At 34.2% G+C, this 26,390-nt stretch overlaps 1 protein-coding gene across 2 annotated transcripts in view; it reads left to right on the top strand.

Annotated features, from left to right (window-relative positions):
* The window catches only part of CDH12 (cadherin 12), a gene marked incomplete at its 3' end in the record, with an annotated part of 276,138 nt that overhangs the window by 78,954 nt on the left and 170,794 nt on the right, over nucleotides 1-26,390 (top strand). For both annotated transcript variants that reach the window (XM_081233542.1, XM_081233541.1), the window contains exon 2: nucleotides 6,704-6,998. In XM_081233542.1, coding sequence (XP_081089668.1) covers nucleotides 6,704-6,998 — 295 coding nt within the window. The remainder of the gene's footprint in view (nucleotides 1-6,703; nucleotides 6,999-26,390) is intronic.

The following is a 26,390-nucleotide window of genomic DNA, read 5'->3' as shown; positions in this document are numbered from 1 at the left end:
CAGACTCTAGGTCTATCCACCTTATTACAAATAGCTCAGTTTCGTTTCTTTTTATGGCTGAGTAATATTCCATTGTATATATGTGCCACATCTTCTTTATCCATTCATCCAATAATGGAAACTTAGGTTGATTCCATCTGCGGGCTATTGTGAGTAGAGCTGCAATGAACATTTTGGTACATGTCTCTTTTTGAATTATGGTTTTCTCAAGGTATATGCCTAGTACTGGGACTGCTGGGTCATATGGTAGTTCTATTTGTAGTTTTTTAAGGAATCTCCATACTGTTCTCCATAGTGGCTGTACCAATTCACATTCCCACCAGCAGTGCAAGAATGTTCCCTTTTCTCCACACCCTCTCCAGCATTTATTGTTTCTAGATTTTTTGATGATGGCCATTCTGACTGGTGTGAGATGATATCTCATTGTAGTTTTGATTTGCATTTCTCTAATGATAAATGATATTGAGCATTCTTTCATGTGTTTGTTGGCAGTCTGTATATCTTCTTTGGAGAAATGTCTATTTAAGTCTTCTTCCCATTTTTGTATTGGGTTGTTTGTTTTTTTGCTATTGAGCTGCATGTGCTGCTCATAAATTTTGGAGATTAATCCTTTGTCAGTTGCTTCAATTGCAAATATTTTCCCCCATTCTGAGTGTTGTCTTTTGGTCTTGTTTGTGGTCTCCTTTGCTGTGCAAAAGCTTTGAAGTTTCATTAGGTCCCATTTGTTTATCTTTGTTTTTATTTCCATTTCTCTAGGAGGTGGGTCCAAAAGGATCTTGCTGTGCTTTATGTCATAGAGTTTTCTGCCTATGTTTTCCTCTAAGAGTTTGATAGTTTCTGGTCTTACCTTTAGGTCTTTAGTCCATTTTGAGCTTATTTTTGTGTATGGTGTTAGGGAATGATCTAATCTCATACTTTTACATGTCCCTGTCCAGTATTCCCAGCACCATTATTGAAGAGGCTGTCCTTTCTCCACTGTACATTCCTGCCTCCTTTATCAAAGATAAGGTGACCATATGTGTGTGGGTGTATCTCTGGGCTTTCTACCCTGTTCCATTGATATATATTTCTGTTTTTGTGCCAGTACCACACTGCCTTGATTACTATAGCTTTGTAGTATAGTCTGAAGTCAGGGAGCCTGATTCGTCCAGCTCCGTTTTTCATTCTCAAGATTGCTTTGGCTATTCGGGGTCTTTTGTTTTTCCAAACAAATTTTGAAATTTTTTGTTCTAGTTCTGTGAAAAATGCCAATGGTAGTTTGATAGGGATTGCATTGAATCTGTAGATTGCTTTGGGTAGTAGAGTCATTTTCACAATACTGATTCTTCCAATCCAGGAACATGATATATCTCTCCATCTATTTGTATCATCTTTAATTTCTTTCATCAGTGTCTTAAAATTTTCTGCATACAAGTATTTTGTCTCCTTAGGTAGGTTTATTCCTAGATATTTTATTCTTTTTGTTGCAATGGTAAATTGGGGTGTTTTATTGATTTCACTTTCAGATTTTTCATCATCAGTGTACAGGAATGCCAGAGATTTCTATGCATTAATTTTTTATCCTGTTACTTTACCGAATTCACTGATTAGCTCTAGTAGTTTTCTGGTAGCATCTTTAGGATTCTCTATGTATAGTATCATGTCACCTGCAAATAGTGACAGCTTTACTTCTTCTTTTCCAATTTGGATTCCTTGTATTTCCTTTTCTTCTCTGATTGCTGTGGCTAAAACTTCCAAAACTAAGTTGAATAAGAATGGTGAGAGTGGGCAGCCTTGTCTTGTTCCTGATCTTTGTGGAAATTGTTGCAGTTTTTCACCACTGAGGACAATGTTGGCTGTGGGTTTGTCATATATGGCTTTTATTATGTTGAGGAAAGTTCCATCTATGCCTACTTCCTGCAGGGATTTTTTCATAAATGTGTGTTGAATTTTGTCGAAAGCTTTCTCTGCATCTATTGAGATGATCATATGGTTTTTCTCCTTAATTGGTTAATATGGTGTATCACATCGATTGATTTGCATATATTGAAGAATCCTTGCATTCCTGGAATAAACCCCTCTTGATCATGTTGTATGATCCTTTTAATGTGCTGTTGGATTCTGTTGGCTAGTATTTTGTTGAGGATTTTTGCATCTATGTTCATCAGTGATATTGGCCTGTAGTTTTCTTTCTTTGTGACATCCTTGCCTGGTTTTGGTATCAAGGTGATGGTGGCCTCGTAGAATGAGTTTGGGAGTGCTCCTCGCTCTGCTATATTTTGGAAGAGTTTGAGAAGGATAAGTGTTAGCTCTTCTCTAAATGTTTGATAGAATTCTCCTGTGAAGCCATCTAGTCCTGTGCTTTTGTTTGTTGGAATATTTTTAATCAGAGTTTCAATTTCAGTGCTTGTGTTTGGTCTATTCATATTTTCTATTTCTTCCTGAGTCAGTCTTGGCAGGTTGTGCTTTTCTAAGAATTTGTCCATTTCTTTCAGGTTGTCCATTTTATTGGCATAGAGTTTCTTGTAGGAATCTCTCATGATCTTTTGTATTTCTGCAGTGTCAGTTGTTACTTCTCCTTTTTCATATCTAATTCTACTGATTTGAGTCTTCTCCCTTTTTTTCTTGATTAGTCTGGCTAATGGTTTATCAATTTTGTTTATCTTCTCAAAGAACCAGCTTTTAGTTTTATTGTTCTTTGCTATCATTTCCTTCATTTCTTTTTCATTTATTTCTGATCTGATCTTTATGATTTATTTCCTTCTGCTAACTTTGCGGGTTTTTTGTTCTTCTTTCTCTAATTGCTCTAGGTGCAGGGTCAGGTTGTTTACTCGAGATGTTTCCTGTTTCTTAAGGTGGGATTGTATTGCTATAAAATTCCCCCTTAGAACTGCTTTTGCTGCATCCCATAGGTTTTGGATCATCGTGTCTCCATTGTCATTTGTTTCTAGGTATTTTTTTATTTCCCCTTTGATTTCTTCCGTGATCATTTCATTATTAAGTAGTGTATTGTTTAGCCTCCATGTGTTTATATTTTTTACAGATCTTTTCCTGTAATTTGTGTCTTGTCTCATAGCATTGTGGTCAGAAAAGATACTTGATACAATTTCAATTTTCTTAAATTTACCAAGATATGATCTATCCTGCATAATGTTCCATGAGCACTTGACAAAAATGTGTATTCTGTTGTTCTTGGATGGAATGTCCTAGAAATATCAATTAAGTCCATCTTGTTTAATGTATCATTTAAAGCTTGTGTTTCTTATTTATTTACATTTTGGATGATCTGTCCATTGGTGAAAGTGGGGTGTTAAAGTCCCATAATATGAGTGTGTTACTGTCGATTTCCCCTTTTATGGCTGTTAGTATTTGCCTTATGTATTGAGGTACTCCTATTTTGGGTGCATAAATATTTACAATTGTTATATCTTCTTCTTGGTTTGACCCCTTGATCATTATCTAGTGTCCTTCTTTGTCTCTTCCAATAGTCTTTATTTTAAAGTCTATTTTGTCTGATATAAGAATTGCTCCTCCAGCTTTCTTTTGATTTCCATTTGCATGGAATATCTTTTTCCATCCCCTTACTTTCAATCTGTATGTGTCTCTAGGTCTGAAGTGAGTCTCTTGTAGACAGCATTTATATGGGTCTTGTTTTTGTATCCATTCAGCCAATCTGTGTCTTTTGGTGGGAGCATTTAGTCCATTTACATTTAAGGTAATTATTGATATGTATGTTCCTATTCCCATTTCCTTAATTATTTAGTTTCATTATTGTAGGTATTTTTCTTCTGTTGTGTTTCTTGCCTAGAGAAGTTCCTTTAGCATTTGTTGTAAAGCTGGTTTGGTGGTGCTGAACTCTCTCAGCTTTTGCTTGTCTGTAAAGGTTTTAATTTCTCCATCAAGTCTGAATGAGATCCTTGCTGGGTAGAGTAATCTTGGTTGCAGGTTTTTCTCCTTCATCACTTTAAATATGTCCTGCCACTCCCTCTGGCTTGTAGCGTTTCTGCTGAGATATCAGCTGTTAACCTGATGCGGATTTCCTTGTGTGTTATTTGCTGTTTTCTCTTGCTGCTTTTAATATGATTTTTTTGTGTTTAATTTTTGACAGTTTGATTAATATGTGTCTTCGCATATTTCTCCTTGGATTTATTCTGTATGGGACTCTCTGTGCCTCCTGGACTTGATTAACTATTTTCTTTCCCATATTAAGGAGGTTTTCAACTATAATCTCTTCAAATATTTTCTCAGTCCCTTTCTTTTTCTCTTCTTCTTCTGGAACTCCTATAATTCGAAAGTTGGTGCATTTAATGTTTTCCCAGAGATCTCTGTGACTGTCCTTTGTTCTTTTCATTCTTTTTTCTTTATTGTGCTCTGCAGCCGTTATTTCCACTATTTTATCTTCCACGTCACTTATCCATTCTTCTGCCTCAGTTATTCTGCTATTGATCCCATCTAGAGTATTTTTCATTTCTTTTATTGTGTTTTAAATCGATGTTTGATTCATCTTTAGTTCTTCTAGGTCCTTGTTAACTGTTTCTTGCATTTTGTCTCTTCTATTTCCAAGATTTTGGATCATCTTTATTATCATTATTCTGAATTCTTTTTCTGGTAGAGTGCCTTTTACCACTTCATTTGTTAGGTCTGGTGGGTTTTTATCTTGCTCCTTCACCTGCTGTGTGTTTTTCTGTCTTCTCATTTTGCTTATCTTACTGTGTTTGGGGTCTGCTTTTTGCAGGCTGCAGATTCATTGTTCCCATTGTTTTTGGTGTCTGTCCCCAGTGGCTAAGTTTTTTTCAGTAGGTTGTGTAGGCTTCCTCGTTGGGGGGGACTAGTGCCTGTGTTCTGGTGGTTGAGGCTCTATCTTGTCTTTCTGGTGGACAGGTCCATGTCTGGTGTTGTGTTTTGTGGTGCCTGTGGCCTTGTTATATTTTTAGACAGCCTCTCTGCTAATGGGTGGTGTTGTGTTCCTGCCTTGCTAGTTGCTTGGCATAGGGTGACCAGCACTATAACTTACTCGTCGTTGACTGAAGCTGGGTGCTGGTGTTGAGATGGAGATCTCTGGGAGATTTTCACCGCTTGATATTATGTGGAGCTGGGAGGTCTCTTATGGAAGCTAAAGCAGAATGTTGAGTTTAAGGGAAAATATATAGCCAAGTTGAGTTTTTTTGTTTTGGTATTACTAATATGAATACACAGAACGCCTATTTGCAAAGGATAACTATATAATTTAAAATATTTTCAAAGCTTTTATGTTGTGTTGAAGCATTAAGAAAAACAACTCATTTTACCCCAAATTTTGCAAAACACCTATACTTGTGTGAAAATTTTAAGTCACAGCCCAAATAGTATGGTCACATTAAAAGTTTAACAATTTTTCTTTGACTGATCCATTGACTGGAATGAGCTTTTAAAAATTAAAATTTGAACATTGAAATCAGATGGCTGTACCTAAATGATTGAGAATAATTTGAAATATTTTAGATCAGCATTTGGATAAAAAATAATATTATTTATAAGAATATGTATCCTTTTTAATTTAAATAGAATGTAAATTTATATTAATTATGAAATATATGAGTACACATATTCTTAGAGAATTATATATAATGAAATATTTATATCATACTATTTATCTATATAAATTTATTCTTGGATAACTTATAGATCTCCAAGTCTATGTCCATCTATCATTAATTCTTGGACTCCAGATTGAAAAACACTTATTTACAGTATCACAATATTAATTTCTCTTCTCTTTGTTCCTCTCCCCTATTATATTGATGTGTGCCTTATTCCATACTGTATTATAGTGAATTATACATGTGTTGAATTTCAAAAGAACTTAGCAGAAATTTAAAAATTTTCTATATTATAACATTTCAAATATATAGAATGGATTAGGGCTAACCATTGGCCTGTGAATCTGAAAGTATAATCAGTTATTCTACCTATTGCTTGGCTGAGTAATACTGAATAACTGGTTGAGAGTCAGTCTGTTAAAATGAGATACTCTATAGTACATATCTGAAATTGACCTGGTATGCTAAAACTCTCCTCTCCTTTCAAATGAAAAGGCTCAGTGTTTTCTGATTTTTTTTTTCTTTACCATATGTCTCACTGGATTCACGTCACTGATTTCTAGCCTCATAGTATTTGGAAGTTGTATGATTTAATATATATGAGCTAATTTATTTTAATACAACAATCATTTAAAATGAAACTCTAAGTACATTTAAGAGTTGTGCATTTCATTTTATGAAAATTTTATCCCCCAAAGTATATAAAAGAAGTAAATGTTCAAAATAGTTGTATTTATGCATGTTGATGGATTTGGGGCTGTACTTCTAACCTCTGTAATGCATGGAGAAATAAGAAGGATTGACAGGAGAATGGATGAAAGGATAGTGATATGATCTATTTATGTGATAAGTCAGAAGCCTATATGATTAAATTGGAAGGTAAACAGTGGAATCTCTGATATATATATATATATATATATATATGTGTGTGTGTGTGTGTGTGTGTGTGTGTGTGTCCACCATACATTTTTTTCAACTTATTTTTGTTTTAAAACTGTTTATAATCAAAAAAATGGTGGGAAAAAAAGGAAAGAAAAACATAGGATTTTGGTTTAACTTTTCTGGTAAATTATACTGCAGGTATGGCTTTTTAACGTGGGGCCATCCCTTTAATGGTGTTTCTGTCTCTCTCTCTCTCCCTAAAGCTCCATTCTGACTTAGATAAGGGAGAGGGCACTGTTAAATACACCCTCTCAGGAGATGGCGCTGGCACCGTTTTTACCATTGATGAGACTACAGGGGACATTCATGCAATAAGGAGCCTGGATAGAGAAGAAAAACCTTTCTACACACTTCGTGCTCAGGCTGTGGATATAGAAACCAGGAAACCCCTAGAGCCTGAATCAGAATTCATCATCAAAGTGCAGGATATTAATGATAATGAACCAAAGTTTCTGGATGGACCTTATATCGCTAGTGTCCCAGAAATGTCTCCTGTGGGTGAGTAAGCGAATCAAAATTCTGTCTGATGAGATGAGGCATTTTCAACATTTATTTTCTCCAGGTTGATGGAAATATCTTGTTTGTAACTCAGAAGATTATTCCTGCACTGTAGAGGATACAATTAATTTCATTTACCTTTTTTTCTACTTAACTATTTTTTCTTCCTGCTCCATTCTAAATTTATGAATAGATACATAAATATCTAAGATATATAACATTCTTCACTATTTTACAATCTTTGCATTTCCCTGAATTCATGGAATTCCTTTGTACTTTAACTACATAACTCACTTTGTACCATAATTGATTGTCATTGTAAATTTAGACGCCTACACAATGCTGGAGGTAACACCAAATACCAGATAGTCATTCTTCACTCAAAATAAATTATCCAAAGTATGTATTGCATCTGAGTCTCAAAGTGGTTCAGAAAGGGATGTGTTGCATTCTTTGTAGCTATCCATAGAGACTCTGAGAAAAGGAATTGTACCCTTTGTGGCTATAAGTAACCTACAGTAGTTATTCCATCAAACTAGGAAACAAATATCTTTATGAAGTTATTACTAGAATAAATTTACAGTTAAGCTATAGTATCATCATCATTCTTAATAATCTAAATAAAATATAAATTCAACAACTTCAATTCTCAAAGTCCTGTAATATGTGTTTTAAGGTCAATGAGTTAAGGATTCCAGCTTTACTGACAAGTTTTAATTATAAATTTTATTTTTTAGTCACCACTGCCAATCACTCAGTTTATTTCATAATAACTTCTGGTTTCTAGCACATGTGTAAGATAAAACTACTCATCACTTCTAGGTTTCAATTTGAAACTCTCATATATGAGCCATTGTTACTATTTCCCATGTGTGACATTTCTCAGAGGGCTTCTGCTGTCCCCACAACCATCCCAGACATGCAAAGAAGATTGCACAGACTACCCTAAAGGCAGATGCAGGTTAGTGGCTGTAGGAGTTGTCACATGGATTTACCATAAATGCACTTGAAATTGTGTCTGTGACCTTATCAGGCATTCAAAGACCATATTCCCTCCTTCACCTAAGAAATCACCTCAGAGGAGTTCACTTCAATTTAAAATTTTTGTATGCATATTCAGGGCTGCAAATCTTTTATTCAGTTTCTGCTACTTTTTTTTTTGAGCTGCCTCTTTTACACGGTGCTATGATTCCTACAGATTTAGAAATACAACTGGGAAAATGTATTAGAAACTAGTCCCTGAAAATGGGGACAGCTGTTTTTAAAATCGTGTCTCGGTTTTACAGGGGCAGAAAAATGAAGAGAGTACTTTGAGGAAAAGTATGACCTTTAAGAAGACAATGTAATCCAGTACATAAATTCTTTAACCTGATGCTTATTTCATGTAAATTGGAAATATTTACACGAATTTATGGCCTTTAGTGAGACTTTATTACTGAAACAGCATCCTTAAAGCAAACACACACATCCCTCTACAGTATTAGAAAGTTCTGTCTTGTTAGATAAACAATTAGGTTTTTTGTGGTGCCAATTAAGATAAAGGATAGGATCGCAGAGCTGAGCCCTTATATAAGAAGTTTGCAGGTAGTGCCTGAAGAGAGAAATAAATCTGGAAAATCAGTCAAAGTGTAGGTGAGTGAGAGAACAAAGTGAGCCCAGCTTTAGTACTGGGGTGACACAGAATTTGCTGTGCTGCCACGAGTTATCAGAAAGATCTATACAAGAATAGGTTCTTTAAAATGTTTTCCCATGTACCGTAACTGAAATTTCTCATTGGTTATTCAAGAGACCTTAGTAAATACCTCAACTGATTTTCAATGCACCCTCCCTTTTATTTTATTTTTTTAAATAACAGAACAGTATTTCTTTTGAATGTGGAACCATAACATATGAGTTCACTCAGGTATTCTTGGACTATATTAACATAATATGCCCTTTTCAAATAAATACTAAGAAGTAGAAACACCATTTGCAAATTCAGTATTAGAAATGAAATACCTATCAGGCAGTACTTTTGCCATCCTCTGGAATCCTGCCTATACACCTGTAACCAAATACGTCCGTTAGAGACCCAGTTAGATTTGCAGTATTTCTTGTTTTGGCTTTTACCTGAGCAACTTAAAGCTAGCCAGAAGCTGCTGTGCATCCAGACATAACATTTATGTCCGTAGAGCCCCTGAACTCCAGTCCCAAGCACACCCTTCTTACCCTATGGAAATGGTTTAGTGCCCTAAGTCACTCTATCTAATGAGTATTCTTTTCTTTATTTTCTTTTTCCACATTCCTTCTAGGCAATTTATGCTTCTCTATCATTTTCCTTGGAATATTAAAATAATGTTTAGTCAACACCAGATAGAACTAGCCATGGTGTATTAGGCAATATAGCTATTGCAGCAAATCTCACTGTTGTCTTTGTATATCTGTGCTTGAGGTATCCTCTAGGAGGTAACTGTCCTTTCCCAATAACTGAGAATGTTCTTATTTCACTTTTAATAAAAGACTCAACCAATTTAAAAAGAATATAGTAAAATAGCTTATTGTGTAATAGAAAAGGTCAAGAAATAGTCTGTTAGGCAAATGTCAGTTTATTAATAATGGATTGTACATCTGAAAATATGATGAACAATTAAACCAGGAATGAAAAAAGCTAAAAGGAAAATTATAAAAAACATAACTCTACAAAGGGAGGATGGTGGTGAGCAGGGTGGGTGAAGATTTTAAAGGAAAATCAGTATTTAAGATTATAAGACTATGGAATATATTTAGTTCCCAAAAGTTGAAGGAAATTCTCATGAATCTATGAATTGTTTAAGAGAAAGGTCACTTTGTCACTTGTGCTACATCCAATATGCCATGGAAGTAATTGATATTCACAGATAAAGTGCTTTTACTCTGACCTAAGGAAATTACTTAATGATCCAGATATTCCCCAACTCAGAGTTTCTCCTTGGAGACAAATTTGAACATTATGAATGTGGTCTTAATTCTGTAAGATCACTAGAGTAACAATGAATTACAGTAATGTGCCTTCTTTAATATCTGATGATTTTGCATCAGTAGAGTGTGCAGTTTAAGTTACTTTTCCGAGAGTGCTGACATGTTTAACATCTTTAAATCCATATTCATACCTGCATTGTCTTCCTCAGCCTGAGCTAAACCAGTTTTAGGCTGCTGATCTGGTTATTCGTAACCAGGTCCCTATGATACATTTTATAGATGTCAATTGTGAATCATAATTTATTAAGTTAAGACCTACCATGTCCTGAGCAATAGGTAGGGACCAGGTGACCTAATAGACATTTGCATTCCTTGTTTTATTTAACTATTACAATAACTCCGTGCAGTGTTGTTTACTATTTGATGTTTATTTTTCTATGAAAATTCCTGTGGATCAGGAAGTAGGAATTACTCCCAGGCTCTTTAGAACAAAGTTAATTGCAATCAGTTGTACCCTTTTTCTAGGGTTAGTGGTTTCTAAAATTTCTTTGTGAGCTTTAAATTCATTTTTTAATCTCAGATGAACTTGTAAAGACTTTGGAATCCATGTTATATTATTGTATTATGTTATAATTTGAGGATGGGGGTCTATGCTTAAAACAAAAATCTGAGGAATATATCTCTTATCCACTGATTTAAAAACTATGTTAAGAAAAATTTAAATAAAACAGGATATACCTAAAGGAAATTATACTGCTGGTTTCATAGAAAAGTAAATAACATGTACCCCCTTGCTTTTTTCTATAAATTGTATTTTGATTTACATTGAGTTTGGGGATATATTCCAAGATGAAATTGTTGGTGGAGTTTTTGGTAGGTTATTAAACAGAGAATATTTTCTACATGGTCACACTTAAATAGTCCAACTCTAAGAAGGAAATAGTGAAGACTGTGACTATAGTTAATATTAATTTATTATACCTTTATTATGATTTTGAAACATATGTAAATCTCCACACTTCCTTGCTTTCATGGAAGTGTTATAGAAAAAGAAACCAAAAAATGATAGAAAACACTCTATCATACAAGCCAGCCATGGCCACATAGAGCAGCTCAAGTAATATGGAATGAACAGGCAAACTATCATTGGTTTCTATCTGTGCCCCATAAGCACAGGACTACCTTGTTAGGAGACTGGAGAAAGAATGTTGGCTGTTTTCTACAAATAAAGACATTCTCCTCATACAACCAAAATACATTTATTAAAATCAGGAAATTAACATTAATGCATTATTACAATCCAATCCTTAGACTCTGTTCAAGCTTCATCAATTGTCTCCACAGTGTCTTATATAATAAAATGTTCAAGGTCAAAATTACCTACTGCATTTAAATGCCAGATTTCTTTAGTTTCCTTCAGTCTGGAACAGTTCTTGACTTTTCTTGACTTCCATAAGCCTAACATGTTTTTCCTGACCAGTTATTTTTTAGAATGCCCATCATATTGGGTATGTCTGATGTTTCATCATGTGAAAATTCAGCGTATGCATCTTTGTTAGGTATATCACAGAGGAGATGCTGTGTTCTTCTTGTTGCATTCTGTCAGGTAGAACATAGTTTCAATTTGTCCTACTACTAATGATGTTCATTTTTATTACTTCACAAAGGTTGCATATTACTTATCTATTGCTGCATAATACATTGACTAAAAACTTGGCAATGTAAAATAATAAGCATCTATTTTCTCCCAGGAACATGGATATCCAGGAGTGGCTTAGCTGGGTACCTTTGACTCAAGGTCTCTCAAGAAATTGCATCCAATCTGTTTCCTGGGGCTATGGTCTTAACTGGGGTGAGGTAGGAAATTGCTTCCATGTTTGTTCATGCAGTTGTTGGCATGCCTCAGTCCCTTGCATGGACCTCACCACAGAGCTACCTTGCAATATGGCATCTGCCTGGCTCCAGGATGAGCTATCTAAGAGAGAGCTAGAGAGAGAGAGAACATCTATGATCAAAGCCACAGCCTATTTATAATCTAATCTTGAAAGTGATACATTACCATTTCTGCCATATTCTAATTGTTATAAGTAAGTCCCGTCCACATTCAGAGAATGGAATTACACAAGAGCATGAATACATGGAAGCTGGAATCTCTGAGGGCCCTCTCTACCTACCACAGTCCACCACTGTCCCCAAAGTATGTCATACAACATATACTCAGCCCCTTTCTAGGACCCTAAAATCTGTTTTCCCCTTATTGTATTAGTTCATATTCCAGAAACTCATCATATAACTTAAGTCCAAGTGCAAATGAGGTTCCTCAGACTTATTTCCTCTTGATCTGTAGACCTGTGATGCTAAAGAGACCAGCTGCTTATCTCACATACACCCAACGTACAATGGTGAGATAAGCACAGGATAACTTCTGTAGACATTTCTGTTAAAAAAGGGGGAAAAGGCACAGAACAAAAAAGAGTTACTGGGCCTTGACATTTCTGAAATCTAGCTGGTAAATGCTGAATGCTCTTTGATTAGGTACAAGGGCTGGGAATATTTGTCCACAGATCTCAGCTCCACTATCTGGGTTATTGATTCTCCATTCTGAGTAACCCTTTCTTTTTCATGAAATATAGCATGTACTTAAAACTAAGGAACTCTCTTTGTTGGCTTCCTGCCAATTGAATTCAAGGTGTCTAAAGACCTTTCTTCACTGTACAATCTCCAACTCTCCTTCTTCAGTCCACTCTTGTGATACTTCTACATGTAGAACTATTCTTAAGAACTGTGTAGGTGCTATGGTTATCCCAGGAGTCCTCCCTCACTCTGCTCTGGCTTCAGTACCTTGATTTGGTCTATTGCAGCTTCTCCCCAACTCCTCCAATTGCCTATCTCTGCCAGCACAAAAGTTCAGCTAGGCTTTAGCACTGAATTATTCTAGAAGATAAGCAAAGAGGAAATGGCTTTCTTTGATTCTTACAGGGACTTAGGGTGTTTCTAGAAGTGCTTAACTCCGAGTTGTATTTTCCACATGCATTAACAACGTTTAAATCATTCGTTTTGAATTTCCTCCATAATTTGTTGAGCTGAGACCAAATTTTGATATGAGAGGCCAAAAATGACTTAGGAAGTAGTTGTTAAGGCCAGAAGCTGAAATAAATATACTGGTTTTTCAAAAAAAGAAATTTTCCATATTGGGACATATCTTTTCTATTCATAGTCAATGAAAAAAGATTTATACAGAGAGACAGAGGACAAATCTCTGTTGTAACATGTTCTAGCCATACACTGTGTGGGCACTGAACTTAAGAGTCCAAATCCATGCTCTACCATTTCCTAGTTGTGAGGATTTGCGTAGGTTATTTGACCTCATTGTGCTTTGGTTTTCTTACTTATAAATAAGGAATAAAAATACCTTATTCCCAGAGGTATACTGCAAGTAGTAAAGGAGAAAATGTGTAACTAACACTGATCCCAATGCCTGAAAAAAATGTAATCAATAAATGGGGGAGGATCCTGTTAATAATTTGACTATCATTCTCAGGAAAGTAGCAGGAGAATGCCTAACCTGTAAACATCCCAGCTAATTATTTTACCCCTTTTTCTATATCGTCCCTCCCTGTGACACACGAGCTCGTTATTTACTATTTTTTTTCAAACTATGCCAAGTCTATATAAGAACCTAATAGACTTTCTATCCCAATTTACATTTACTTTGGTGTAGAGTACTCTTTTCTCTTATGTATAGAGACGAGCTGTTGATTTGTAAGAAACACCAATTATCAGATGACACTTTTGCTTTGCAATCTGCTGAGTGACTTTCACACATTTGATGAAATTGAGCAAGGCCGTGATCCCTCTGGTGTCAGCTGCAAAGTGTCCACAGCACACAGCATAGCAAAACCATTTTCAGGGCCATCAAATGTTATGACTATGTGTTCCAGGAGTGTTTTATCCCTCTGTTTGATTCCTATGTTTTTATTAGTGGTACAATTGCAAAGGTAACACTATTGACGATGTTTGTGTGGCCTTGAGAGAAGCGTATGAATTGTTTTAGTAGCAGCACAGTGTGTCCCGAAACATAAGCCGTTCTGCATTGATAGTTGCTTTAGCAGCCCCTGATCAGCCATAAATGTTAAAAATTAACAAGAAGTTCCTTTTTTTTTTTCCTAACCACCAAATGGCTCTAAGCGTTAAATAAATGTTAGCAGAAGCTGCTTCTTGGCCACTGAGTGGTTCAAAACATTAAACACATTTTCAATGTATTACTCTTTTTCCAGCCTCCAAGTGGTTATAAACCTTAAATATGTTTTATAAAAACTGCTTTACCAGGATGTAACAAGTCCAGCTACTAGCAAGATAGCTATCAACATCATTTTTCTTTAGAGTTGGCCTCCAGCTGTGGTACTGGTTTTTTGTTTGTTTGTTTTTTGTTTGTTTTGTTTTTTTTTACCTTATTTGCTCTATTCTATTTATTTTTTGTACACAAAGGTAGGCAGGAAGCTACCTTGGCCCAATTGTCTCTTGCTTTATGATAAGTGATCATGGGAGAGTGGTTGCACATATCTAAACCCCTGCAGACAATGGAGAGTTCTCTGAGGTTCAATTGCTTGTACTGGGTATTCTACATAGATGTCAGCTCCATTTTCCAAAATAATTTTTGTTTCTGCTTTCCATTGTGCAATGTGTTGAGGTATGAAGATGTGTATAAATTAAGCTTGGTATTAAGGAAAATAACTTCAAGCAACCAGACACTGATGGATTATACTAGTTGATCAAGGTAAAAATATTCCATCAAAAGAACAGACTGAAAGACAGACAAATTAACAAGACTACTAAGTTAATGTTATCTCTAACCCAAACATGATGAAGGACTGGAAATCTATGTCTGGAAACACCTCAGCATGACAACAACATGCAATTCAAAGACAGTAAAGAACACGTCACTATATAAAAGTCTTTCTAGTAATTAGCAAAGAAAATCTGTTTAACCAAATTTACAATATCCAGAGTGGCACTGATTCAATTGAAAATATGAATCTGCTCTATTATTCCAGGCAGAGTAATTCATCAAGCCAAATAAATAATCAGAAAAGCTTTTATTTGTACAGAATCCAAGTGTTTTCCAAACCATATATTTTATTTTGCTAAATGTTTTATTCTATGTGTATGTTCAACAGATTCAAAAATTCATGGGGCACCTATTAAGTACCAGACACTTTTGGGAATTATGGTTAGAACCATGAGAAAAACAGACAAAACTTCTACCTTCAGAAAGCTTTCATTCCAAAGGTCTAGTGCAGGGGGCAGCAAACTACACCCTGTGAGCTTCTGGCACATCATCTCTTTTTATTGGGATACAGTCACACTTGTTCATTTATGTGTTATCTGTGGCTGATTTCACACTACAATGGCAGAGTTGGCCACAGAGACCAAATGGCCTGCAAAGACTAAAATATATATAGTCTGATCCTTCGTTTGTTGAGCCATGTGTTGGTGGATTATCAGAGTAAGTTAAGGTAAGGTCAACATTTTAAATAGATGCATGAAGAAGGAGAGTGTTTACTATAGAAAAAACTTCCTCAAAAAGTAAAAAAGAAAGAAAGAAAGAAAAAAGACAAATGGCAGGACCAGAGGGTAAATGAAGGGCAGAAACAAGTCCCACAGTAACAGGGTGCATGCAGCATGAAACTGTATACTCCCATTTAACTGGTGCTGAAAGGAATGTTTTGAATTTATTATAATTATGTAAGCACTGTCTTAAAGTATTAAAATTTTATGATAAAGTATTAATTTTTCTGTAAAACAATTCTTATTTCAATTACATAACCATATTTTTAAATTAAAAAGAATATTAAAACCGAAACTAAGAAGTTTGAAAGAAGAGAAACTCTAGATTGGGTTGAAACATTCTTTCCCCAATGATTTATCAGGATTCTTAAGTTCTTTGCCTCACTAGGAAAGTTGAAAATTACTGAAACCAAATTTGAAAACAACAGCCAGTATTAACAATTACTACCCAGTAAGGAAGTAAGGAAACTTCCTTAGAAAGTAAGGTTGGTGAGTTGATCAAAGTTGGCACTATTTTCATTTCTGACCAAGAAACTGAAACTTAAAAACAACAGAAATATCAGTGACTACAATTGTATAAATAATTAACAAAAATGAATATCAAATCATGGTACAATTTGTTTAGTTGGCAATGGCACTAGAAGAAAAAGAAACATCAATTAAACTGTCAGCCATGTTAATTTTGCATCTGAGAAAAACATTGTAATGGGATAATTTCATGAAATGCTTTGATGGCAAGAAAGTGCCAAACTATGATTAGCTACTGAACAATTCAAATTAAACAAGAAAGCAATTGGTGGCAGCCTGACTGACTATCGAGAGGTTTTGTTTCATGCCTTTTTCTTTGCTTTTTCCCTTTGTTTAATCAAGTATATGTTGTTTGACAGTGAAATGATTTATTGTAAAAACATTGTTAACATGAGAATTTAGTGGAAACTTCACTATAAGAGGAGAAAACATATTTCCATTTTTAAATCTTTTTAAAAATACCATTACCATTTCTGAAAAAAAAATTGTCATCTCCAAACAAGTAATATTTTTGTAACTAATATTAAGTTCCTATTTAGCTAAAGGCCTCAGTTAAAAGCAATTTTCTCATATTATTATGTTTATATTTCTATTGTCAACTATATTCATTTAGTATTTAAACTGAATTCTCTTTCATTATTCTCATTTCTGCCCAGTTAGCCAGAGTGGATATTCTAGAATTTAACAAGGTCATGTAGATTTTACTACCTATATTTCTTATCCTTTTTTACCTTAAAATAATAATCTGGTATATACCTAAACTAACAAAGAGTTCCAAACATCAGAAATACCAATGGGATTATAAATAATTCATTTTTCTAGCAGTCTTAGTTTTGTACAAAAATGTGCTCGAAAACAATGGATAGAAATTCTATTTTGTATTTTTTAAATTGTGACTAATGTGTCACCTGAACAGTAACAGCCCGCCCTGCCCAATTACTAAGAACACTATTTTCATATGTTAATTCCCAATAACAGAAGCAGGTCTAGAGTTTCTAAACCAGGGAGAGCTTTTAGTGTTAAATAGTTTTGAGTGTCTTTCCTGCAATAATAAGATTATTATTTTGTATATAACAGAAAAAGGAAAACTTTTAAAGATTATTTTTGGGTCCATATATTTATTTCTGATGAATGTTAGTGGAAAGTATCTTAAAAAGGAATAGTACGACTGACAAGAGCAAGGTTAAAAGAGTGTTTACAGACACTGGTAAGAAAAGTCATAATTCTAGAAAGGCAGAATATTACAGGGAAAACAAAATAGACCTGGAGTATCAAAGATATGCATCTAAATTTTATGAAATTTGGGGGGAATGTTTAGAAAAGTGTTTCCTTTTTGTAAAGTTTGATGGTACTCTTTACCACTAAACATGTTATAAGGATTGAAAGAGATACCATTTGTAAAACAAACAAACAAACAAACAAAAATATTAAAACCCAGAAGGATTTTAATAAAATGCTAGTAATTTCTTCCTTCCTTCAGCAACTTTTTCTCCTTTGGGATTTTAGATCTGGAGAAGACAAGAGTCTTCAGTTACATTTTCTTTTCCTATTTTCATCCTTGCAATTGTTCCTAGTAAGTCATATAAGAAGGACAATTCTAAAAACATCTCCTTCTAAGAATACATATTTTTTTATGAAATACGATTCATCCAAAGTATTTGAATAGAGACTCAGAACACACGAAATGAGATATTATGGATATAAAATATAATAAAATACTGTGCAAAAGTATATCTAGTGGATGTTAAAAGTCATGTCTTAGTGGTTCAAATTCATGAAAGTGGACTGAACAAACAAACTTTTTCTTCTTTGTTTCAAAATACCATTGAAATAACACAATATAATACTTAGAAAATATACCTATAGGAAGCTGGGAAGCATTTCACTAGCAGACCAAAGAGTAAGGAATTTCTGAAGGATATAAATTATATCAGAGGTACTTCTGGTTTTGGCCACCATGTAATTATTGGTGTTAGGCTTGACTTTTCACCATAAACAATGATAAAACTGGACGACATATATGAGGCAACAGTTTGTTAATGTATGTACCAAGTAGTACAAGTTTGTCATCCTTGAGAGAAGGGAAGCCATGAATCAAGTCCTACATTTAGCTGGACTCTTTGATTAGGGGCACTTTTCCTACCATGGCACAAGGAATATGACTCTAAAAATAATGTCTAGAGACAGAGATTACAGGTGGGAGCTGCTGAATTGACTGCAAAACTTGAGGACTGCTGAAGTGACTGGAACTTGTGTAGAAAGTAAGGAGAGGCACAGAGAAGTAAGGGTCTAGGAGCGACTTTCACCAAGGGCTGGTCTGTGCAGGCACAGAATTAACCTCTATGCCCTGCTGAAAGCAGAAACTCTGAGGCTGAGATAACACAGGGTGTGGAGATGTTGAAGTTATGGACTAGCCACAGGGGAGAGATTTCACTGGACATCTCACACATTTCTGTGAGACCCCAGAAAGCCTATGCATTAAGAGTAAAGACCATTTCCTTAAGTAAAGGCTATGTCCTCTGTCTAAAAACAAAACTTGAAAGAGACTGTTCCTAATAAAGAATTAAACTAGGCCTTAGAGATCAAAAGTATCTGCCAGTAATTTAACTGCCTTCAAAGAATTAGCTTAAGACCCTTTATAATAAGATAACATCCAGATTTTCTACAGTGTATTATAAAAATTTTCAGCATACAATAAAAACAAATGCAAATTATACAAAGAAGCAGGAAAATTTGATCAATGATCAAGGAAGAAAAAACAGTTAATAATAATAGACATCATGGCAACTCAGGTTTTGAAATTAACAGATATGTATTATAAACATATTTTAAGACTAATGGAAAATATAGTCTTAATGATAGAACAACAACAACAAAAAATAATGGACATTCCAGAAATAAGAAGTACAGTATACCCAATTATCTGTTCACTGCAATAGCAGATTGCAGGTATCAGAAGAAAGACAAATGATATTGAAATCAGAGTCTGAAATTACACAATCTCGAATAAAAGAGGAAAATGCTGAGGTAAATGAGATTGACATGGGATGATATCAAACCATCAGACATATGTAGAGTTAGAATCCAAGAAAGACAAGGGACAAAATGAAGCAGAAAAAATATATTTGAATAAATAACTACCAATGTTTCCAAATTTTGATTAAAAATTTCAACTTTGAGGTCCAGGAACCTCAAACAAACAACACACACACAAAGCTTAAAACAACCAATAGTGTAAATAAAATAGAATAATTTATAAATATCCATTTAATCTGAGGTAAGACTGGAAAAGTTAAGAATAGAAACAACTAGGAAAAATAATCCAATAAATAGTAAACAAATGGCAACATAGTAGATTTAAACACAGCCATATCGATGACTAACTGCAACATACTAAACACATATTAGTTTACTAGGGCAATTGTAACAAAGTACTACTGACCGGTGGCTTAAACAACAAAAAAATATTGTCTGTTATTTCTAGAGACTAGAAGTCTCAAATCAAGGTGCTGGTTCCTTCTGAGGGCAGTGAGGCAGGAACTGTTCCAGGCTCCTTTTCTCAGCTTGTAGGTGGCTGTCTTCATGTTCACATAGTGTTCTTCCTGCTGGTGTGTCTGTATCCAAATTTTGCCTTTTTATAAAGATACCAGTCATATTGGATTAGGATTCTAATTACCTCATTTTAACTTGGTAACTTCTGTAACAACCCTATTTCCCAATAAGTTCATATCCTAAAGTATTGGGTGTTAGGACCCCAACCTAACCTTTTTGAAGGAAATAATTCAACCCATAACAGACCCAAATTAAGAAGCAATAATTTTCAGAGTAAATAAAAAAGAAGACTGAACTACACACTGTCTACTCTGAACGCTCTTTAAATATATAGACAAAAATAGCTTAAAACTAAAGAAAGTGAAAGAAGATATTCTATGGAAACATTAAGCATAAGACAGCTGATGTAGGGTTTTAACACCAAAGTGGTGTTTCAAGCAAGATGAATTACTAGAAATAAAATGAGATATAAGAAGGGTAAACTCTTCAGAAATACATTTTAATTCTCAATGTATTGTATATTCATTTAATAACAGAGCTTCAAAATTCATGGAGTAAAAACTGACAGAACCAAACAGAGAACAACAACAACAAAAAACCTTTACTCATAGTTAGAGATTTTAACATTCAATTCTCGGTAATTAATATATAAATATGAAAGATTTCAAAAACACTATCAACCAATGCAATCTAATTTTCAATTATAGAACATTACACACAAAATTACATCATAACATTGGAACATTTGTGAAGAAGGACTGAGTATTCTAGGCCATAACTGTATAAATCAGCACAGTCCCCAGCCTTTTTGGCACCAGGAAAGACTTCGGGGGTGGTGGGGTCATGGCTCAGGTGGTAATGCGAACGATGGGGAGCGGCTGATGAAGCTTCACTCACTCACCTGCCGCTCACCTCTTGCTGTGTGGCCTGGTTCCTAACAGGCCGTAGACCAATACCAGTCTGTGGCCCGGGGGTTGGCAACCCGTGGTATAAATTGCATAAGATTAAAGTCTCTTCTGAGGTAGAGCAATGGTCTTTATGTTGTTTGGGATACTGTTTAAATGGTTGTGTATATTTGTGAAAGCTCATCAAGCTGAACATTTATGTTCTATACATTTTGCTGCATCTAAGTTCTCATAGATAAATAAATAGACAAATAGATAAGTAAAAATTAAAAAAAAGAGCAAACAAGTCAGTCAATCAATCATATATAAAAATCCTGCCAGTTAATTCCAATAAATATGCATAGTCCATATCCCATACTGTCAAAAATGAAGACTTTCTATAAATGTTATTGTTTGTTTGAACAACAAAAAAAAAACCCCAAAAAACAAACAAACAAAAAAAACCTTGAATCAGAAGTAGAAGTAATGGAATTTGGGGCATACTATGAGTCCATCAGGGAATTTATTACACATGCTCGTCCTCCTCATTCATAGTCAATGTTTGTCTGAAGTCTTTGCTCTTAGAAGAAAACACTCTGTTCAGCTCTCTAAATTATGAGTTCAAAGACAGGTTCTTCCAAGCATTAGTAGCAGAGTCCCTGAACACCATAGCAAGCAGAAGACATGGAAATGGCCCCAGTTTCAGAAACCTACATATTGAGCACTGAAAAGGAAGCCCAAACCACAAAAATCTTCCCCATTCTGGCCCTCACATAAGTAGCACAACCAGAGTTTTAATAATTAGAACCTGCAATTACTTGACTCAAATATTCTCACGTGGGCAGAAGAAACAATCTTTACTTATAATACTTAATCCAGACCCTCAACACCAGATATGAAGCGAAAACCAGCAACCATCGAATATTTGAATAAAAACAATAAAATAAAGATATAATATATAAGGAAACAAAAAAAATTAAGGAAGTAGAATTAACAAAAGAAAGTAAATGAAATGTAAATAGCATTATATCCTCAGAGAGAAGAGTCACTAACATATAAAGTAAAACAAACTGCCTGTTACAAACAACACTCGGATATGTTAGAAAGTGAAAATACCATTGCCAAAATGAAATGTAGCTGATATGCTAAATAACTGAAAATACAAAGTTGATGTCAAAAGAGTATTCCAGAATCTAAACTGCCTATTGGGATGGATTTGTATGATTAAAAGCAAGAGCAACTATTTAAAGAATTTGCTTGGATGACCAAGTCTTGTTACTTTAAAGATGGCAACACTGCTAGTTTATTAATACATTTTTGTGTCCTGTTTTTAGCCATTATTTTCTATGTTTTTACAACTGTATGCTAAATTATAAATAATTTATCCTAACCTATATTCCAGTATATTAGTTCTACCCTTGATTTTGTTTAATCTGCTTGAGAACATATCCTGATTGTTTTTTAATTTGAGTAATTACATTTATATTTATTTAATCTCCTACATGATATTTTTATAATTTTTTCTTCTGCAATTTTTGGAACTTTTTAAGTTTCTGAGCAGTAAAATGTATATTATCATCATCCAATATTGTTCAATATTTAAAGTCTTTGTGGGTTTAGCTTTATTTTTTTAATGTTTCTGTTAATTCTAGTCAATTTTTCCTTTTGTTTTATTGTTCCCTGAAAATATTGTAAGGTTTAGGTTGAAGATATCGTTATAAAGTATTTGAATCTACCTGGTCACTACATAAGTGAGGCTACCTTACACAGTGTTTGTCTTGAGATTAGTTGGGTCACATAGGCACGAAAGCCCAGGTCATAGATCCAAGATAGGACAGGTTTACATCTGGTTCATCTCACTCTGAGGGTGTAGACTTTGGTGATATTAACTTTTTGGAGGAGAACTCTTGTTACACTTCTTAACATATGTTAGACTGAGACTTTTGTTTCTTTCTCTTTACCCTGAGACTGTCAAATAAATCTGTATATTTGTAGGCATCAGAAATGTGCTGCTGGAAAGGTAATAACCTCACCTCTCTGGATTCCTCTTTTGTCTTTAAATTTGAGCTGATAACTCATTAAAATCTTGTAAACTCTCAATGCTTTTTTTAAAATGTTTAAAAATGTACCATAAGTGGTATCTTGGACTGTTTTCAGCGGGAGGTGTAGTTCAAATAACTTATCCATGCATTACTGAAAACTGAAATCTTTGCCTATTCATATATGCAGTATATTTTGTATGTTGGGTCATTTGTCTTTTTCTAATTAATTTTATTTTAGAAATCATTTGTGGGACCTATTTTTTATATGAAAAGAGATTGGCATTAGTTTAAGACAATACTAATTCCACTAATTTCCACCTGGATGATGATAAGCAAGTGATTTGACACTAGAAAGCATGTATTTCCCCCATTTTCTCATTGTAAAATGGGAATACATAACTGGGCTGTGTATGATTTAAAGAAATTAATATATAAAAATCTAACATGATACTTGAAAATAATAGGAACTGAATAATAGCTCTCCCTGCCACTAAAATCCTTGGATGGGACTGTTACGAAGGAACACACTGTAGAACTGCTCTACTCAATAATGTGAACTGTATTGTTGTCTTCTGGGGCAAGTACTTCCTCCAAACAAATCAAACCATTTCACTCACACAGCTTTTCTCTGTCTCATAACTTCTTGCTATTCTTCTGTTTGCATTTAATAGAGGTTAAGCTCACAATCATAACCAAATAGTTCCTAGAGAATAAAGCTACTGAGAGAAGCCAAACATTGATTGAATTAATCACCAATCTCTCTTTCTTTCAGAGATATATCAGGTTTTCCTCCAGTAATAAAATCTCTCTTACCTCACAGTAAAAAAACAGGCAGATGCTCTGATAGTTATAAGCAACCCACAGAGCTTCAGAATGCAGTCTTACTTCTGAATTTTAGCTTGTGGGCATTTTTTTAAAAAGATCATTTAATTTACTAATAAAGTTACACTAACTTGGTAACTGGGAAGCAGGCACATTTCTCCCCAATGTGGTAAGGCAGAATGAGCTATCAATTTGTTGTCCTCTTTTTTGAAATGATTAAGCATTAATTTAGATATAAAGAACACACACATAGAGTACTCTGAAGGGATGAAGATGGGGAAATAAATCACACATGCTCAGCCATACACAGAAGACATATGTAACATCCCATTTTAACTTCAAGGACAGGATGAGGAGTCCCAATATTCCAAAAAATATATTCTAAGTTTTTTTGATGAACTAATCTGTGTAGTTAAGTAGATATTTTATTGCCAATCAATATGCCTGAACCAAACTTACAGCAATGAAAATAAATATTGTTATCATTAATTTATAAAAAATCATATTTTTGTATGCATCAATATTATCTATATATTCTGATTAAATGATACACTGCTGAAAGGAAGAGAGAAGTAAAGCTTATTTTATATCTTAGAATATTTTTTCCATCCATGTCAACCTAGGGGTGGGACTTATACCATTCCAATGTTATTAATTCATGTGTAATTGGTGTCTATTTGCTTAGAGGTTTTTGTTTGTTTGTTTGTTTCCCATAACTCTGGTCTTAGAGATATCATACGGTGACTTATATCAGTTCAGATTGAAGGGAAATAAACCAACCCACTCCCAAATGTTTTCATACTTTAATTGAGGTGGAGTAGGTTTGGTGTTGAGCAGCTTTCCCTACTAAAGTCACAAGTCTCTGGCTTGAGCAATTGGTCTACTTCCTATATAGGAAATGTTCTTCCTCCTCTCCTTAAGAACAAGGGAGGTTCGGAACTTTCATTTTCAAGGATATCTGTTTCAAAGGGACTTTCTTTTAGCAAAGAAGAATAAGTGGAATATTTTTGTCTGTTTTTATTTTGCATGTGAATATATTTTAATTCAGTTTCATCAAGTAAAGGAGAATTAGAAAGGGAAATTATGAAGTCATTTTGGAAAGAAAGAAGGTAGACAAAGTTTATAAATATTAACACTTTTAAAAAATAATTGTGTCTATGTCTAATCATGTTTAAAACAATGTTATTTTTGTAAATGAAAATGCATTGTAAAATATTTAGAAACAATTTTACCTTTTTAACTTTTTAAAATTTTATGTTACTGGTTTGGTATCAATATAGTCTTGCCTACATGTTTTAAATTAATATTTACCTGATATACCTTTACCTATATTTTTACTTTCAACTTACCCATGTTGTATTTGAAGTTAGTTTCATGTAGTGAGCATATTGTTGGACTTGGTTTATTTAGAACATTTATATTTAAAATAATGATTGGTATGTTATGGCTTGTCTACCATTTTTTATTTGTTTTCTTTTTGTTTACTAAGTTCTTCTGTTTCTTCTGTTTCTCTTTTCTTGCCTTCCTGTGGGTTATATGAACACCTTATGATTCCATCTTTATTTTAGTGTTTTGGGGTATATGATTTTGTTTTGTTTTCATAGTTGCTCTAGTTAAAACAATGTAAATATATACAACAACTTATCATAGTCTTGTGTTATTGACGTTTTACCACTTTGAGTGAAGTATAGAAACCTTATTTCTATTCAGGTCCAATTTTAATCTTCCTACTTTCTAAGCATAATTATCAAATATTATTTTAGTTTTCCTTCATTTCACAGTGTCTATTTTCCTTCCACCGCTGAAGGATATCATTGCTGAATATAGAATACACACTTCACAGTTCTTTCTTTCAGTACTTAAAAAATTATTTTCCACTTTCTTCTGTCTTTTATGGTTTCAGATGAGAAATCTACTATCATTTAATTATTATCCTATAAAATGTATGATTTTTCTCTGTTTTCAAGATTTTTATTTGTCATTCACCTTCAGAAGTATAAGTATGATGGGTCTTGACATGGATTTCTTTAGATTTATCCTACTCAGGATTTGCTCTGCTTCTTGAATATTTAGTTTTATGCCTTCCACCAAATTTGGGATGTTTTCAGTTATTATTTTTTGAATACATTTTTAGTCCCATGCTATCTTTCTTATCTCTTTTATTATCATCTTATAGGTCTCTGAGATTCTGTTTGTTTTTTTGTTTTTTCCCCAGTCAGTTTTATTGATGTCCAGACCAAATAAATTATATTTGTATGTCAAATTCATCGATTTTATCCTCTGTCTCCACTTTACTATTTTGCCCATCTACTGAGTGTATCATTTCCATTATTGTATTTTTCAATTCTATAATTTCCATTTGGATACTTTTTTTTTCTTTCTTTTGCGGTATGTGGGTCTCTCACTGTTGTGGCCTCTCCCGTTGTGGAGCACAGGCTCCAGACATGTAGGCTCAGTGGCCATGACTCACGGGCCTAGCTGCTCTGCGGCATGTGGGATCTTCCTGGACCGGGGCACGAACCCGTGTCCCCTGCATCAGCAGGCAGACTCTCAATCACTGCACCACCAGGGAAGCCCTGGTTACTTTTTATAACATCTAACTCATCATTAGAATTTTTTATTTTCATTTATTTCAAGAAAATGCAAAATTGCTTATTTAAATAGTTGTACAATGGCTGCTTTAAAATTCTTATCAAACGATTCCAATCTCTTGGACGAATTGGTTGATTTTAGTTCATCTTACTGTTGTTGGTATCTGTTGATCCTCTTTCATTCAAGTTGTGATTTTCCTAGTTGTTTGTAGGACAAATGATTTTGTATTGTATCCTGAATATTGTTGATCCTAGGAGACTCTGGACTTTTTTTTATCCAATAGAAATATATTGATTTTTTTAACATGAGGGGTGGGTGGGTGTTCATGTTCAGCTTCCTGTTGGGCCCTACTAACATCATTCTACCAAAAGTGGGGTGACTGTCCTCTTGAGGACTGGTGAAGTAGTTCAGTTATTCCCTCCACCCACTGGCAACTTCCTGGTGAAAGTGGAACACTGACTCACACA

Source organism: Mesoplodon bidens, assembly GCF_964165515.1.
Source record: "Mesoplodon bidens genome assembly, chromosome: 4".
In the NCBI taxonomy this organism is placed as follows: Eukaryota; Metazoa; Chordata; class Mammalia; order Artiodactyla; family Ziphiidae; genus Mesoplodon; species Mesoplodon bidens.
The sequence above is the reverse complement of the archived record's forward strand: the minus strand, read 5'-3'. Positions and strand labels throughout refer to the sequence as shown.